A 17,038-nucleotide genomic window follows, 5' to 3' on the forward strand; every position below is an offset into this window, starting at 1 on the left:
ATCAAAGGGGCACTTCTGCCTGGGATTCATCCACAAGAAGCAACAGCCCTTTAAACAGTCCTCTAAATTATTCAAGAGGTTATGGCAAGAGGTGCCAGTGCTACTTTTTATATACTACTAGGCAATAACACCTGCAAGGACAAACTAATCAAGATCTTTCCACACCAACTTTCATAGTATGATAAGTACAAAAGATGGGTTTGGGGGCAGATGGCTGGGCAGGGAGGGGTGAAAGAACCTAAAATATTATTCTAATATATTGGAAAAACAAAAGAGTTTGGTTTTCTGTAGGTGAAATCTGCACTCAAATATCCCTGGAACATGCCCTCATTTTACTATGATCTAATATTTGAAAGCTCCAAAGCTCATTGTTGCAAACCTGATCTATTATAGCTGCTTTCAAACTAAAAAGAGTCAATTTAAAAAAAATTAAAGGATCAAGGATTTAGTCATGTCAAAGCAATTATTCTGTGGTATTTAATAATTTAGAAAAATACAAATTATAAATTATAGCCAACAATTTACTCATAGGGTTCATATAATGTCAGAGAACCAAGCTCCTTTATTTTTCTAACATATTAAGATAGGTTTTTTTTTTTTTTTTTTTTTTTTTTTTTAAAGAGAGAGGGAGGAAGGGAAGGAAAGAAAGACAGACAGAGAAGGAAGGAAGGATGGAAGGAAGGGAGGAAGAAAGGGAAACATCTTTAAACATTTTCTTATTTATTATATTTTGTTTGTTTGTTTGTTTTTTACATGGGCTGGGGCCGGGAATCGAACCGGGGTCCTCCGGCATGGCAGGCAAGCACTCTTGCCCGCTGAGCCACCGCAGCCCGCCAAGATAGGTTTTTTTTAAGGGAGCATTATGATTCTTCTCTTTTATTAATAAATCCTATAACAAGTAAGAATAATGTATGTGACAAAGCCCCAAACACAGAACTTGATGTCTTTCATCAAAATAGGCAAAATCGGAATTGCCTGGCATAATTTTTTTTAAATATGGATGAACAGATCTTACCCTAAACCTCCTGAATCAGGCTCTCCCGTTGGGGGATGTGCAGAGGGGTAGGTGCTGGAAACCTACGTCTAACTTCCTTCCGTGATTCTGTTGCTAAGCCTGGTTTGGGACCTACTGCTAAATCATTTGGTAAGATTATACCGGAAAGGTCACTAATCAGGTAGCACTTACGACAAAAGGAAAAGCTAACAGTGCTGTTGGATATTTAGGCTGACTCCTATTTTAAGAGTGATTAACAGGATCATCCAAAACCAAATGTCTTATCAGAATTCAGACCAACAAAGTATCTCTCTCTCTGTCCGTCTCCTGTTTCACTCCCATGTTTCACCTACATCCCTTCTGAGTAGTATTTTAGAAAAATATTTATTTAGAAAAATTAAAACCCTTTTTCTGTGTAAATAATTCAACCATTTAAAGCTAAAAATGAACACACTTAAGTGAAGATTAATGCAGAAGTTGACCAGAATAAGAAAAGGTTTTAGGCCATTCTTTCAAATTATAAATCTTAAAAGTATATTTAAGTGGCTCAGTAGGCAGCGTTCTCGCCTGCCATGCTGGAGACCTGGGTTCGATTTCTGGTGCCTATTCAAGCAAAAAAAAAAAAAAAAGTACATTTAAGAAATTTAGCCCATAATTAACTATGGAATATATTATCATAAACATTTAGGAAATAATGAACTTGGTGTCTTCATTACAGTGAAAAAATATTCTAAGCCAGGGAAAATTTCATCTCTATGACCTTTGCTTCGTTTCTCCAGTGAGTTTTCAATTCTCTGACAATATAGAATAAAAAAATACTAAGTAGCTTAAAAGAATAACCCAGTTACATAAAGCCAGAGTATTACTCTGAAGGAAAATTATGTAAAAGTTTTGAGTAGGACTAATTTTTAAAGCACAAATTAGTTTTGTTCCTATATTTAAAATACATGTGATCAAGCTCCTACCAAAAAAATGATACACTTAAGAACTTAAAATTCCACATCATAAGATTCAATTTCATGCTTTTTTTTTTGTTACCATCCTTCCTACTTTGGCTCAAAATGCAACTTTGCTTTTCAGTATTCAGGATTTTATTATTTTGTTTCCTTACAGGCATCTTAGATTTATCTCAGCTCATCCTGTGCTTTAAACCAAGGCATGGGTATCAGGACCAGCCAGGATCAGTATGTACAAACTACCCATCCCTAAGCACTGTCCATATTCCCCTGACAAATGCAACACCTATTTCCTACAAGCAAGAGTTTTAGGGCTGTAGGCGTGGGACATGGGGATTAAGATTTAATGGGTACAGAGTTTCTAATTGGAATGATGGAAAAGTTTTGGTAATGAATGGTGGCAATTATGGTAGCACAACACTGAATATAATTAACACCACTCAATCATATGCATGAACCCGGTTAAAATATACTGTATATCCATGTGCCACAATACAAATTTATTTTTTTTTAAAGTGTTTTAAGGTCAGAAGGACCTTAGGATCCAATCCAGAAGCAGCTCAGAGATCCTCTCTGCAACTTCCTTTGAGGCAGCCCTTCCCGTTGTTGGAGGGTTTTAGTGCTTCAACAGGATTGCCTCGTGTCCAGCCTAGCTAGCTGTGTGACCCTGCACAAATGTGAATCTGAGTTTCTCCAAAAATGTAGCAAGCGGAGTTGGGTGATGATTTCAAAGGTCATACATAATCACAGAATTCTTCCTAATTATTTGAATGGCAGCAACTGGAATACAAAGTTTGCCTGTAAACATCTTCAGGTCTGGGGGATCTTGTCTGAAGGGTGAGGTCTATGTTTAACAGGCAGGAGTCATGTTTTTAATACCATGCACAGGAATTTTCAATGCATGGTCTGCATTCTATTCCCTAAAGGCACACTTCCTTAGCCCCTTGCTGACCAGCTTCTGCCACTGAGAGCAGGGCTTGGCACTTGCTGAGCTCACTCTAGGTGTCCACTCTCACTGGTGCGGTTCTTTAAAAGCAACACTGCCAAAGCCAGCAGTCGTTCATCTACTTCTCTGCAGTTGTCACTGCTGCCCTCTCCTATTTTTTAAAAACCCTCACCTCTCTTAGCCCCAGTGGCAAAGAATTTTTTTATTCTCCTTTGACATTTTTTTGACCACTCTTTTATTTTCATTCTTTGGCTCCTTCTTCATGTCCATTCCTTACTTGGAGGGAATTCTTTCGGTCTTTTTATCTTCACGAGGAAGAATGCTGAATCAGGGCTCTCCTTTCATTCCTGTCAGCAATTTGCTGTGTGATCTTGGACAACTTAAGACCCACTCTGGACCTCATTCGTCCTTGAGAAGGGGAAAGAGCTTGATGATCTGGAAGGTCCCTTTGGCCTACTCTAATCTATTCTACTCCCATTCCTGCTTTCCATCTCTATGTGGTACAATTTCAGAAGGCCAGCATAAGTCTGTGATGGAGCTAAGATCACCAGAAAATCATCAGTTCTACCATACAAAGGGGCCTTAAAAATCATCTGGTCTGGTACCCGCATTTACAGCTAAGGAAATCTAGTCCAGATTGGGCACATGATTACCTCATGGCAGAGATGGGGATAGCAGGGTCTCCTAGGCTCTCAGTAGTACTGCAGCTTACATATCTTCCCACCCTAGTTGAAGTAAATAATGATATCAGAGTAAAATGTGATATAGAAGGTGCAAATTGGTCTAGAGCACTTTTAGACCCCATTTTCCCCCTTCAAAAAATAAACTCTAAACTATAACTCTAAAAACTTTGGAGAGATAATTGCTATAGATGCTGTGTTATATAAAATAGCATAATCTGATCACATAAAACATCTTTACGTTTTTAAATAACCAAATAAAACAGAACAAGTCACACGATACATATATTTACATTAATTCAAGTTGCTCAAAACACAATACAATAGAGTCCATTTAACAGCTCATGTAAGTTTAAGATTTACATATACACTAGCATATGAACGAATATTACTTTGTTAGAACAAAGCTTTAAGTTACCTAAACATTTTTCATACTGACACCTACATATTTATGGCAACAAATAATGATTTTAAACTTCCGATGAGATCTTTTGTACAAGGATAGGAAATGTACAGGATGGAAAGAAGACAGTCAAACAAATGTATCTTTATTGTACTATTTATCTAAAACCATGAAGGACATTATCCAATCAATTTTATTAGTATCGTCTTTTCACCCTGATCTGAAATGATGAAATAAGTTGAATAATTCCCAAATCCAAGTTGTACCTTATAAATAATTGCTGCTTTAGTTTTCTTTCTATATGTCTAAACAATGAAATAGGACACTAGTGCTTTCCTTTAAAATTATTAAACTTTGGTCCTAATAAGTTAGCAAAGTCTAGTTTTAAGAACACTTGAACCATAACTCTTTTTTTTTTCCTTCTAAGAATCCCAAATAAAAGGACAATGTTAGTCATTTTGCCTCTGGACCAACTTTGAAATTATCAGTGATGCTAAAGACTAAGATATTGCTATCTAGAACCTAAGCTTTGGAAAACAACCCCATCTTTCCCCGGCACACAGAAGAGCCAAAATGCCTTACCACGTTTCCTATCAACCATTTCAAGAGACCACTTGGTTGTAATACAATTTCTGTCCTGCTGTCTATTTTTCAGGCCACACACAAAGTTAAATATGCAGAGAATAATTAACCACATCACACAAACACAGGCACATAATTAAGTGGACGCCACAAAGGGTGTGTCTGAAAACACAGAATTGACTGAATCTGAGTCGGATTTCACCCTCGTGGACTTTAAGATGCCCTCCGCTGTAACTGTCTCACTGGGGAAAAGCCTGACTTTCCCATTCTGCCCTGCTGCAGTATCTTTCAGGGGTTCCAAAAACACCACCCTTTTACCAGCACCTGCCTTCCGTTCATCAGCTGGCACATCACTGGCGGAGCCAGGATTGAGAATAGCTGAATGAGCATTACTTTGGTTTAGCATATTTTTCTGTCTCTTGGTTTTACACTTGCAGGGACACGGCGTCAAATAGAGGTACAAAAGTACCAAAACAATACTGGCCACACAGGCAGCGAGAGTGGTAAAAGCTGTGTTAAATGCCTCATGAGCATGAGATCTGTTTACAGTGAAGTTGCTCACATTTATGGTGATATCCACAGTTTCATTTAACAGTCGTTGCCTATTCATTGCAATACAAGAATACACTCCAGCATCCTCAAAACGAGGACTTTCTATAACCAAACTTCCATTGTGGAACACATGAAAATTTTCCATCTCTTCACCTGGCTCCAGGTGTCTGTTATCTGGACTGACCCAAATGAAATCCGTATTGGCATCACCAGTCTTGCTGTCACAGTGGACAATCAACCTCTCCCCAACCTGAGCCTCGTGAATAAAGCCAAGTGCACGGAAGGAACCATTGATAATGCTGTCTGAGCAATTCATAAAGCTATCCTGGAGCAGAAGCACCTGATGGTAGTACCTTGATTCAGACCACAGCTGACAGGTATAATCATTTTTAAAATCCATCACTGAGCTAAAGTGCCTCCGATACCAAAAGATCAGCAATGAATAAAGCGGGCAATCACAGATAAACGGGTTTCCATGAAGGTAGATGCCTCTCATCTGTTTCCCTGGCACTAAATTTATTTGGTGCATCGGCATGGAAGGGATCCGGTTATAAGAAACATCCAAAAACATCAGTTCTGGCAGCTTGAACCTTCCAACATACAAATCCATTGGAAACTGCGTGAGAAAGTTTCCACTTAAGTACAGTTTTTGCAACTGGGAGAGCCCTCCAAACGCTGAAGGATCAAGATGGGAGATATGATTGTTGTAAAGCAGGAGCACTTCCAGAACCTTCAACTCTTGGAACACTGCACTTTTCACAGACTTCAGCTTATTGGATGATAAATCAAGACACTTCAGATTCGGAGTCGTGGAAAAACTGCCCGTGGAAACGCTAGTGATGTTGTTATGGCGAATAATGAGGGTGTTCAGTTTCACAAAAGACACTGGAATCCACTCAGAATCCAGAAGCCCTATTCTGTTATAACTCAGATCCAGTCTTTTAATCAGTTTGAAAAGGTTCCCAGGCACCTTGGACAGGTTTTTGTTGGTGCAGCTCACGATATCAGTAGCACAGATGCAGGCGGTGGGGCACATTCCGGAAGCGCCCCCGCTCACAGTCACCGTGACCGCCAACAAACACAGCAGCTCTCGGCAGCTCGGTCTGACAACTCCAAGCACGGTGGGCAGTGTGTGAAGACGTAGAGACATTATGGTCGCCTCAGAGTCCTTTCCAGCCGCCTTTTCCACCAGCTCAGCCTCCCACTTGTGCGCCTGGTAAACAATCGATATTTGAGAGGGGAAGGGAAAGCAGAAGTTAACTACTACTAGTTAACCCTTAAGAGTCATACCTTGCTTAGCTTCCTTCCTATTAACTTTTGAAATGGAGGTTTGATGTTACACTGGGGAGCTCTGTTTTGCCTTTTCACGGTTAATTAAAACGGACATTTACAGTCACAGTCGATCAATACAACCATCTTACAAGCAGAAACAATTCCTTTCAAAAGTTGCTATTAGCATTGTTTTTTTTAACTCCTCCCCACAGACAGAAAAATACACAAACACATCCTATAAACAATTACGCGGAAATATATCTCAAGCCGCCCAAGCAGGAAACAACTCACCGAGCGGGGAAGACTCGCGGGCTCCGGGGACAGGCCTCCGATGGTGGTGTCTTCTGAAGGTCTGTGTGTCTGTCTCCCTGTCACTTTCGCATCTTCTGAGTTCCTTTCCCTCTAGCTCCCGGCGGGCGGCAGCCTCTCGCTGGCTCTCAACTTTGAGGAGTTTCAAGCTGCCGCCACGGCGGCAGCAGCAACCTCGGGCGCAGGAAACCTCTCCGCCGGCTCCGGTTGGTTCTCCCGGACTCTTTTCATGGCACGGCTGAAGGTACCGCCTCGGCGCTCTGGCTCTCGGGCCCAGCGTGTGCCCGCGCGAGGGGCACCCGTCCCCCAGTGGAGCCCGGTCCGAGGGCTAGGGGTGTGAGGCGCGGGTGCGAGTTGACCCCGCCTCTCCGCGCTCCAGTGGCTGTAGGTCCCGGGGTTCCCGTGCACAGCTAAGGTTCTATTCCCACGCGCCCCCAACCCGAGCCTCGCCCGCGGGTCGTTGCTGGGGGGAAAGCCCGATCCCGCCGGTGCGCGTTCTCTCTCCAGCCAGAATCCGCCCCAAGACTGCGAGCCGGCGCGGGAAGGGCGCGTGGCGGGGGGCGCGCTGCGCGGGGAAAGGGCGGGGGCGCAGCCAATCCGAGCGGCGGCCGGCGTAGCTCTCACCCCTCTACCCCGAGTTCCCGCCGCTTTCTCCCCTCCTTCTCCCACTCCACCCGGGACCCCGAGGGCGGCGCGCCGGTGGGGTCAACGCCCAAGGCCCCGGCTCGCCTCTCCCGGGTGAGAACGCTCCCACCCGCCACTGCCAATTGCATCGGTTTGTCCCGCTCGGAACAGGGTGGTGATGATAGGGGAAGGTTTAGGCGGAGACGCCCAGCCGCAGATGGGGACAAACCGGGGAGACGGAGGAAAGCAGTGCCCCGGGGATGGACTTCGTCATCGCCGTGAGGCTACATTTCCTCACTCAATCCACTCAGCCCCCTGGCCTTTTACTGCCGTGCTTTGGGACGAGGACTAAAGAGGTTTTATCTGCTCTGTTCTGTTGGTTGTAAAGGTTTATAAACTAAGCACAGTGGCAACCTTCCGTCTCCGCTCACGTTTTGGGGGAGGAGGTCGGGGAAAAAGGGAAGTCAAGAACATTTCCTCTCGAAGGACGAGTATGTTTGCTTAGGGGAAGGAAAAGGAAAAGCGCGCGGGGCCAGCCCTGGGAAAGTTCGATACTTTTCCTAACTTAGAGGTGGCAGAGGGGTGATGTCCAGTTCGGGAAGGTGGAGGCAAAACAAAGGTTTAGAGCCGACCTTCCGACTGGAATGCGAAATTAAAGGTATTAAACTTAAAAAAAAAAAAAATCCCAGACCCTAAGACCATTTTCTGCAAATATGCTTCTGGCTCGCGCCGGGACGGGATAGATCCCAGAAGGGATGTCCGCGCGGAAAGACAAAGTGCTTGGCGTGCGTGTATTTGCTAGGCTTTGGCTCGGCAGGCAGGGATTGATGCGAGCCCCAGTGGACAAGGCTAAACAAAAGCAAGTGGAGGGAATGTGGCTTAGGAGCTTTAAAATGAAAAATTCACTTCTAATTCCGAGGTCAGTTGTAACGATGGGCTCGGAATGAGCCAAAATGCCCATTTGGTCATTATATACAGATTAAAAGAAATAAATTACTGCCTTAATAAGAGATGCTAACCAAAGCAGAAGGGATAAGGAGACTGAAAAGCAGACTAAACACCAAATTATGAAAACAGTTGCAAGCAGAGCACAATACTTAACGTTATTGCTGAAAAAATAAAAATGACGACAACCAACCATCTTCCCTGGTTGGGAATTAACATACACACGAGCAACTTTGAGTTTACTGAAAGTCAGTCCCTACATTGCCCTTGAATCCATTTATGTGGTAGCACCATCTATTTAGACCAGTGCCTTAGTTCAAAAAGAACTGTGTGAACTGTTAATTTAGCCAGCTAGTTTGTGGGAAAAATCCAGAATAGCCCTGGTAAATCAAGAGATTTTCAGGTGAGGCTACGTGATTCTGATCAGTTCCAGTTTTAAGGAAAGTTGAGTTTTATAAGGAGAAACATCCTGAAACGCTTCATGAAAGCATGCCTCACTAAACTTTCAGAAGAAAAGCAGAGGTTGAGATAGTCTAATGTTCGACCACACTTCCTGGGGCTCTCAAAAGCCTTGGTCTCAGGAGACCTGGGGTTGAATTCCCTCGATCTCTAGGCCTTGATCTCTAGGCCTTCATTAATACAGAGTTAAAATTATTAACACAGAGTAATACCATTTAAATGACTTAAAAGAATACTTTATAAATAACTAGTAAATGACCAATTTTTTACAGTACTTTACTAAGTAACTAGAATCCTATTCAAAAGAAACTTTGAGGGTGGGAGAAAGACCTGTATTTAATATCAAAATGGCCTAAAAAGAATGTGATGTCAAAAAATGGAAACACAGCATAAATAAACTAAATGCTTTCAAGATCTACCAATCTACTTAACCATTTGAAGATCTGATTTTGGGGGGGCGGTTTCCATGCATTTACCAAGGGGGTAAGAGCTATAAACAGAGTGGGTTTACTTAGCTTGGAGAAGAGAAATCTAAGAGCTGACTTTAATAGTGGTATAAAACATGACCTTATTTTGTGGAGGATAAATTGTTTTTTGATCTTTCTGGCATTCCTTCACCTTCCTCTAACAGATCCTTTCTTTCCACTCAAGGGTAAACTCCATGAAGGCAGAGGTTTTATCTGTCTTGGTCACTGCTCTGTTAGAAGTTCCTGGAACACTGCCTGACACTTGTCATTTTGTAAATAGCTGATGGTTGGGGAACCTATTCCGTTCATCCCACCTGCATCTGGGACTGCTGGTTGCCTTCTCCTCTCTACACTTTAAAAAGCTTGCTTGAGGAACAGATTTGAGAGGTTATCCTGCGGGTTATTCTTGCGCATTAAATAGATATCACCTTTTTAGTTAAGGCATAACAGAGAGGCTGGAGGGAACTGCCTGAAAATGGAGAGCTGTGTTCCAGTAGCCATGTTTCTTGAAGATGGTTGTATAATGATAAGGCTTTCGTAGTGTGACTGTGTGATTGTGAAAACCTTGTGTCTGATGCTTCTTTTATCTACCTTATAAACAGATGAGTAAAACATATGGGTTAAAAATAAATAATAGGGGGAACAAATGTCAAAATAAATTTAGTAGATTGAAATGCCAATCTACTAAAGTAGTGACCAATAAATGGGAGGAGTAAGGGGTATGGTATATATGAATATTTTTGTTTTATTTTTATTTTTTCTGAATTGATGCAAATGTTCTAAGAAATGATCATGATGATGAATATACAACTATGGGATTAAAAAAAGAATGTTCATATTGTATGTTGATTGGTTTTATTAATTTAAAAAAAAAAACTTGCCTGAGGGCGGGCAGTGGTGGCTCAGTGGCAGAGTTCTTGGCAATGGTGGCTCGGTGGCAGAGTTCTTGCCTGTCACAAGGGTGAGCTGGGTTCAATTCCTGGAGCCTGCACATGACAAAAAAATTTTTTTAATAAAAAATTTTAAAAAGCTTGCCTGACAGACAAAGGGAAAGAGAAAGAAGAGGAGCCCTAGGAATATTACTAAAGAAGGCTGCTGCACCCTTGTACTTCATTTTTCATTACATTCTCCACCTCTCTATTTATTTTATGTTTTTTTAAAATTTTTGCTTAAACTGTTTTGAGTTGTGTTTATGTCACTTGTAACTGAAAGAATCCTGATACATATAATAACAATAATAATAAATAGGTATTGAGTCATCATTACATACCAGGCACTGAGCTCTAATCATTAATAATGTTTTATACATTTTCCCATGTGTACTCACCACAACCCCATGACTTTGTATAATCCCATAACCCACTGTGTAAATGATTTTGTTCCAAGTTATTTGAAAATGGAAAGGGAGGAAATTAGCTTGAGGCTCAATTGGAAAGATTTAGATTAAACAGAAGAGAAACATTTCTGACAGTGTGGTTCTAGCCTGAAATGGGTTGCCAAGACAGATGGTTGAGTTGTCTTCTCGGCAGTTTAAAATAGGACTGATAGATATCCCTCTGGCCTTTTCCGCATGGCATAATCTGTTGGTATTTTTGACCATTCAGTAGTGATTCCAGTAGATAGTTGAAAGTGGATCGATACTTGGCATGATTCTGTATCTGGGATGCTGCGGTGGGTGGTGGGCATGTAGCATAAGAGTCTCTGGTTGGGTTTGGAAGTAACTTCTGCTTAGAGGCAGGGATTTCAGTGGATGAAATCTCAAAGGTTCTTCTAACCCTGTGATTCCCAGAATTTCTCAGGTTACAATCAAAGACTTAAGGAATTAGAGATATAATTGTTACAGAATTAATTTCATAATTTGGCCTCATTATTCTTAGTAATAATCACTTTAATAGCACTTAAATTCTATGAAGGGCTTTCACATACTTCATCTCATTTAATTCTAACACGAATCTTGTAATCAGTTGTAATTTGGATACCAGCAGCCACCCAATGTTGCCTGTTGTTTTAACGTGGGAAATTTAGCATGTTCTTCGGAGACTTCCCACTGGCTCTGCCGGCCCCTGATTTCTTCACACAGGGGCTTTCTATTGACGTCTCTTCCCCTAGCAGGCAGCACCCTTGGTAGGGATTTTGCAATGTGGTTTAGGCCTTGGTCCACAGGAAACAGATACCTTTGCCTGACAACTCTGGAAGTGCACTTCCCTTACTACAGCAGCCTGCTTTTCTCTTGGCCTGCTCCACTGGTTTACATAAATTGTCCAAGATTCATGGTAGAACAAGATCTCTTACCCAGTACTCTGTCTCTCACTTTATAGAGATAAATATTCAGGGAAGCCACAGGCTCCAGTCCCCATGCTCTCCAAATTTGAGAGGTGTGTGCCAACTTGTGCATTGGTTCTCTGGAACCTCTCTTTACTTAGCTAAAAATGGGCCAGAGGGGATGTACCCATATCCTCTCTCCATGGAGAGCCCACAGTGGGGCAACTCTTTAGGCAATCCTCATTCACCGATCTGATCTATCTCTTGTCTTCCCTAGCATATAGGCTGGACGGGGGATTTTTGCTTTCTTTTTAATTATTGAGTTAAAATTCATGTAGCATAAAATTCACCATTTTAATCATTTTAAAGTATACAAGTCAGTGGTTTTTAGTATATTCATCATGTTGTCAGTACTATCTAATTCTAGGATATTTTAATCATCTCAGAAAGAAACCTTGTACCCTCACAGTCACTCCCCAACCCCTCCTCCCCTTAGCCACTGGTAACCAGCAATCTACTTTCTGTCTCTATGGATTTGCCTAATCTGGGCATTTCCTATAAAAGGAATCACCAGTATGTGGCCTTTTACGTCTGGTTTCTTTCATCATAATATTTTCAAGGTTTGGATTGGATTATCTGGCTAAGGATTGCAGAACCAGTTGAGATCATCCCTTTGAAAGTCCTGCATGGTTGCTTTCGCTACACTTGAACTTAGAATGTGGAGATATTTGCCCCCTTGAGTTGTCAGCCATTGGTCCCAAAGTCTCATTTACTCAGTCTTCAACTCTAAATGTATCATACCCCAATGTGATTACCAAAACCTAGCCATATTGTTCTAGGCTTGCACAATAATCCTTTAGTCTCATCATTAACCTCAACAGTAATTTGAGAATATGATAATAGATGATTTTTTAAGTTTTTTTTCAACTTCAAAAATTTAATTTGATTTTCTGATAATAATGTGCCTGCTATTGCCCAGGAGGCCCCACTGACTCAACTTGTTAGGACATAGATACTAACTCATTAGAACAGGTCTGGGCTCAGTTCTTTCCCATCTAAGTTGGTTAGCTCTGGGCAGGCACAAGCCCCACCTGTCTCTCCCCAGCATGTCAGTCCCGTTAGTTCTTCAGCAAAAATAACCTAAGGCAAGTTTTTTGTAGTTGAGACATCAAGAACTTGATCACAGTTGGATATGACATGTTCATTGCAGCATCATTTCTAATAGAAAAAAAAGTGGCTCAACTTCATTTTGCAACAGGGATTAGTATATATCCATCTCGTGTTATTAGAAACTATGTGGCAGGGGAGTACATAGAGACATAGAACTGTAAAGTAAAAGTTACAAAACTGTACATTCCAATTTTTGGATGGAACCGTACATTCCATCCAAAAATTCTTTGAATTTTTTCCATTCAAAGAAAAAATATATAAATTACATATATGCACAGAAGATCATTTCCAAGTATATACCTGTGTCTTAACAATACTTCTGTTAAAAAAAAAGCAACTTTTCTACTCTTTTCTTGTCTGTATTTTCTATGTTCCACAATGCTTTTGTGATGAGAAAAAGTACACTGGAAACTTGTACTTCAGTGTTGTTTATGATTAAGTCATGTATGTGAATGTTTCTGCTAATAGTGATTTCTACTTATGTAGCCACTGTAGCCAAAACCTCTCTTGGCTTCTTAGGCAGGAAGTGATTCCATGCTCCCCTGTTTTGAGGTACCATAATTGTTACCGGGGCTTAGCACTGCTGTCATTTATTCATCATATATTTACAGAGCACCTCCTATGTGCCAGGCACTATTCTGTAGTCTGAGAATTAGAGCAATACATAAATGCTACAATAGCCACACAAACCTGACTAAAATGATGCACATACTCACGTATTTGTTATTGATCGGTTGTCCACATTTCCAGATTTGGAGACTCACTTTCCTTGGGTGCTGTCAACTTCCACACCCACAGCTGTATGTCCTTCTCTCCCACAGCACATTCTTAGACCAGCCTTTGTAAAGGTGGCACGTCCCATACCACCTTTTGTATTTCGGTGAAAAACAAAACTAATTAAAAAACCAAAATCCTTTTGTCTTAATTCTAAAAGTACTATGTGCTCATTGTAGAAAGTTTGGAAGATAAAGTAAAATATAAGGAATCAGAAAATTTTATTACTAATCTCACTAGTAAATTATGTTTCTGTTTACCGAATAAGCATTAAAATGAGGAAACTTAGAGGTTGCAAAAGGATAATTTTCTCTTGGTCATAATTATGAATAAGAGAAATATGTAGACTTTTTTTTTTTTGCATGGTCAGGCACCAGGAATCGAACCCAGGTCTCTGGCATGGCAGGCGAAAACTCTGCCTGCTGAACCACCGTGGCCCACCCAGTAGCCCTTTTTTAATACTTCAAAATTCTCAGTCTTAGGAATGAAATAAGCAGATGAAAATTAGCTTTATAAAATTCAGGGTTCCAAGATTTCAGAACCATGCACGTAGCATTACAGTTGCTCTTAAAATTTTAGTCATAAATGGTAGGTATTCTAATTTCCGTTTTGCTTGCTATTGGCCTGAAGAGGTCATCTAATTGAATTCCTAAATGCTATTATAGCCCTCAAAACTGGGGCTAAATTTATCTCTGCTGATAAATAGAGATAATATTTAACAAACTCAGTTAAGAGAACTGTATGAAGCATTCAGACTCCTATTTAATGACCTTTAAAAATAGAATTTCCTATGGTAGTCATTAATTTATCAGAGCTTTGTAAAGGTGATATCTGCTTATTCTAAGTAATATCTAATTTGGACTAACCATTAAACCATTATTTGCCTGCCAATAATAAAATTAAATTAAATATTTTTAACCCAAAATAAAATAAAATGAAATTGAGAGAGAAAAGAATAAACTTTCCACTACACAGTCAGCAATGGTGCAAATACTTATTCAGTTAATGTCAGCAAATACAAGACTCTAATCATAAGTTTCCAACCTACAGTGTTGAATCAGGATTAAAAGAAATGGCTGTTCCCGCAAGATTGGATCAGGATTAAAACATGGCTTTTCTGGGGTGCATAATACTTTCAAACCAGCACACCTCCTTTCTGTATACCAGGCTTCTCATTTAACTCTTGTAAGGGCCCTCAGAAATAGCTATTAGCATCCCTAATTTCTAGATGAGGGCAGCAGTGATAGTTGGTTTATATGACTTGCCGAAGATCAGTGGTAGAACGAGATGGTACCCAAGTCTGTGACTCAAGTCTCTCACCTAACCACTAGCTCTAGTGCTTCCTGTTTAGGGAGTAGCAGGGTCAGCCATAATTTAAATTCCACTAGGCAAATATTGTTAATCCTGGCCACACTCCCAGAGCCATGATATGGTTGCTTTCCTCCAGGAATGTGTAGTATTGTTATAAATGATTGTAAGATATAAAACAATATGTAATTCCATTCCAAATTGGATCTAATAAAAAGAGAGCCAAAATATTTGCAACAGGAAATATGTACTTTGGACATTCAAAAATGTCAGTACTTTTAGAATTTTAGATCTTACTCATTTCTTATTGACCAAGTGTTTGACTTAAAGTGAATTGTATATAAATAAAAATATAATTTTGGAGGAAACCACTAAATGGTTAGGCATGAAAGTTATCTCTTAGAGGTAAGCACTGGTAATATGATCCCTATGGCTCATCTTGTCCATGACATTAACAATTAGAATTATGAGCAAGGAAAGTAGTGTCTTCCGGGGGTTCTAAAACACCCTCTAACAATATTCCAAATAATAATATGAAAAAAAAAAAAAAAGGTGAGGTGGTGAAATAGAGCAGTGAGTAAAGAATCAAATCCCTGGGTTCTGGTCCCAGAACTTTCATTAATTAACTGTGTGTTCTTAACTAAATGACTCAGGCTTTCAGATTCTCAGCATTCACATTTATAAAATGGAAATGCAACAGCAATATATGTACTACTTGATTTCATAAGTGTCTTAGTTTGCCAGGGCTGCTATGACAAATATCACCCAATGAATTGATTTAAACAGGAATTTACTATCTCATAGTTTTGGAGACTAGAAGTCAAGCATCAAGGTATTGCCAGACCATGCTTTTCTCCTGGAGTCTTTACATTCTGGTGCTGTTTTGCTGGTAAACCTTGACATTCCTTGGTTTGCATTTCTGCCTCTGTCACATGGTGATCTTCTGGCTCATTCTCTGGCTTCTTCTGACTGACAGGGTCTGAATTTCCTTTGCTTTTAAGTACTCCAGTCACAGGATTAAAGCCTACCTAGATTCAATTTGGCCTCATCTAAATAGGATCTTCAAAAATTCACAAATTAATTCACATACACAGGCCAGGGGTTAGGATTTGATTTGGCCTCATCTAAATAGGATCTTCAAAAATTCACAAAGTAATTCACATTCACAGGCCAGGGGTTAGGATTTGAATATGTCTTTGTGGGAGACAAGATTCAATATACTCTAATAAGTTTCACTGAGATAAGCCACATGAAAACTGCTTTGGAAGCCATAAAGCTGTAAGCATGGGAAAGTGAACCCTGATCACATGTCACCATCCTTATTGCCCTGGTGCCTTGGAAATGGTCTGACATGGCCCAGAAGTTTAATAAATGCTTGTTGAACCTAATGGAACTGAACCTAGGTTTATATAAAAAATAAATGGAGCTGGAGAAGTATCTCACCATCATTATGTTTATACTAATTATCTGGCTCCCCATCTGTACCAGAGTAGAGCAGGCCTCGATTGGGAGGACCTGCCATTGGTTCACCCCTTCCTTACTCTCAATGGCATTCTCTCTGGGCCTCTGCAGACTGGAATGAGTCCATCAGTCTTCACGTCTGAGCTTTTCAAAGCCCCTGGGGACTTGAAAGTGGGATACTGTGGGAAACATCCTGGGTGGAGACCTTTAGTCAGGAGTGATGATTGGCAGTCCCAATACACATTGGAAAGGGGGTTGAACTTCAGAGAAAAGCAAAAATAAAGAAAAAAAATCACTCTTTCCAGAGAGCAATTTTGACATGCCGTTACTTGTCTCTTGCATTGTGTTAGAATGCCAAGGAAACCAAGGAAGGTTTCATTGGAAGCTTTTCCATAAAAGAGGTCAGGTGCAAATCTGAACAGGCTGCTGGAGGATGAGTCTGCTCACTGACATTTCCTACTCTGCGGAAATAGCAGCGTGACGGAAAACATGCTTACTGTGGCAGTTGTCCACATTTATCTCAAAGTAGAATTTTTCACTCACTCCATTGTATTTATTAAATCAATAGATCTCTAAATTCCTTTTTTTCTAAATTCCCTTGTTGGGAAGCCATGAGAACCTTGCTTCTATTTTCAAAAGCAGAATATGGATAGACCCAATGAGTATCAAAATGTGTTTGCTTGTTTGTTTGTAGGATGTCACCAGGGGAAAGTTGGACAGTGGCTCTCCGGATAGGCTAAACTTGATAACATCAGAACAGCACAGCTTGCAGATACAGATTATTGATATTTTTGGTGTTCCTGAGTTAATTTGCTCAGGAAAAATGACTTATTATATAAACCAAAAGAATACCAACCTATCAATTTAGAGCAAG

General features: G+C 40.5%; 2 protein-coding genes across 4 annotated transcripts in view; one reads left to right on the forward strand and one right to left on the reverse strand.

The window, feature by feature from the left end:
* Positions 1–3,818: 3,818 nt before the first annotated feature.
* On the reverse strand, positions 3,819–7,230 carry AMIGO2 (adhesion molecule with Ig like domain 2). The gene is made up of 2 exons (XM_077170665.1): positions 6,677–7,230; positions 3,819–6,326 (listed from the first exon to the last, which is right to left on the reverse strand). Exon 2 carries the CDS (start codon positions 6,261–6,263, stop codon positions 4,698–4,700), a length of 1,566 nt encoding a protein of 521 aa, XP_077026780.1. The 5' UTR covers positions 6,264–6,326; positions 6,677–7,230; the 3' UTR covers positions 3,819–4,697.
* Positions 6,643–17,038, forward strand: part of PCED1B (PC-esterase domain containing 1B) — a 141,125-nt gene continuing 130,729 nt past the window's right edge. For all 3 annotated transcript variants that reach the window (XR_013179670.1, XR_013179671.1, XM_077170667.1), the window contains exon 1: positions 6,643–6,735. The gene's annotated coding sequence lies outside the window, so the exon portion shown is untranslated. The remainder of the gene's footprint in view (positions 6,736–17,038) is intronic.

Source organism: Tamandua tetradactyla, chromosome 7 (assembly GCF_023851605.1).
Source record: "Tamandua tetradactyla isolate mTamTet1 chromosome 7, mTamTet1.pri, whole genome shotgun sequence".
NCBI classification, from domain to species: Eukaryota; Metazoa; Chordata; class Mammalia; order Pilosa; family Myrmecophagidae; genus Tamandua; species Tamandua tetradactyla.

Excerpts from the sequence above, each read along its gene's own strand:
- AMIGO2 (XM_077170665.1), bottom strand. The coding sequence starts at position 6,263 with ATGTCTCTACGTCTTCACACACTGCCCACCGTGCTTGGAGTTGTCAGA.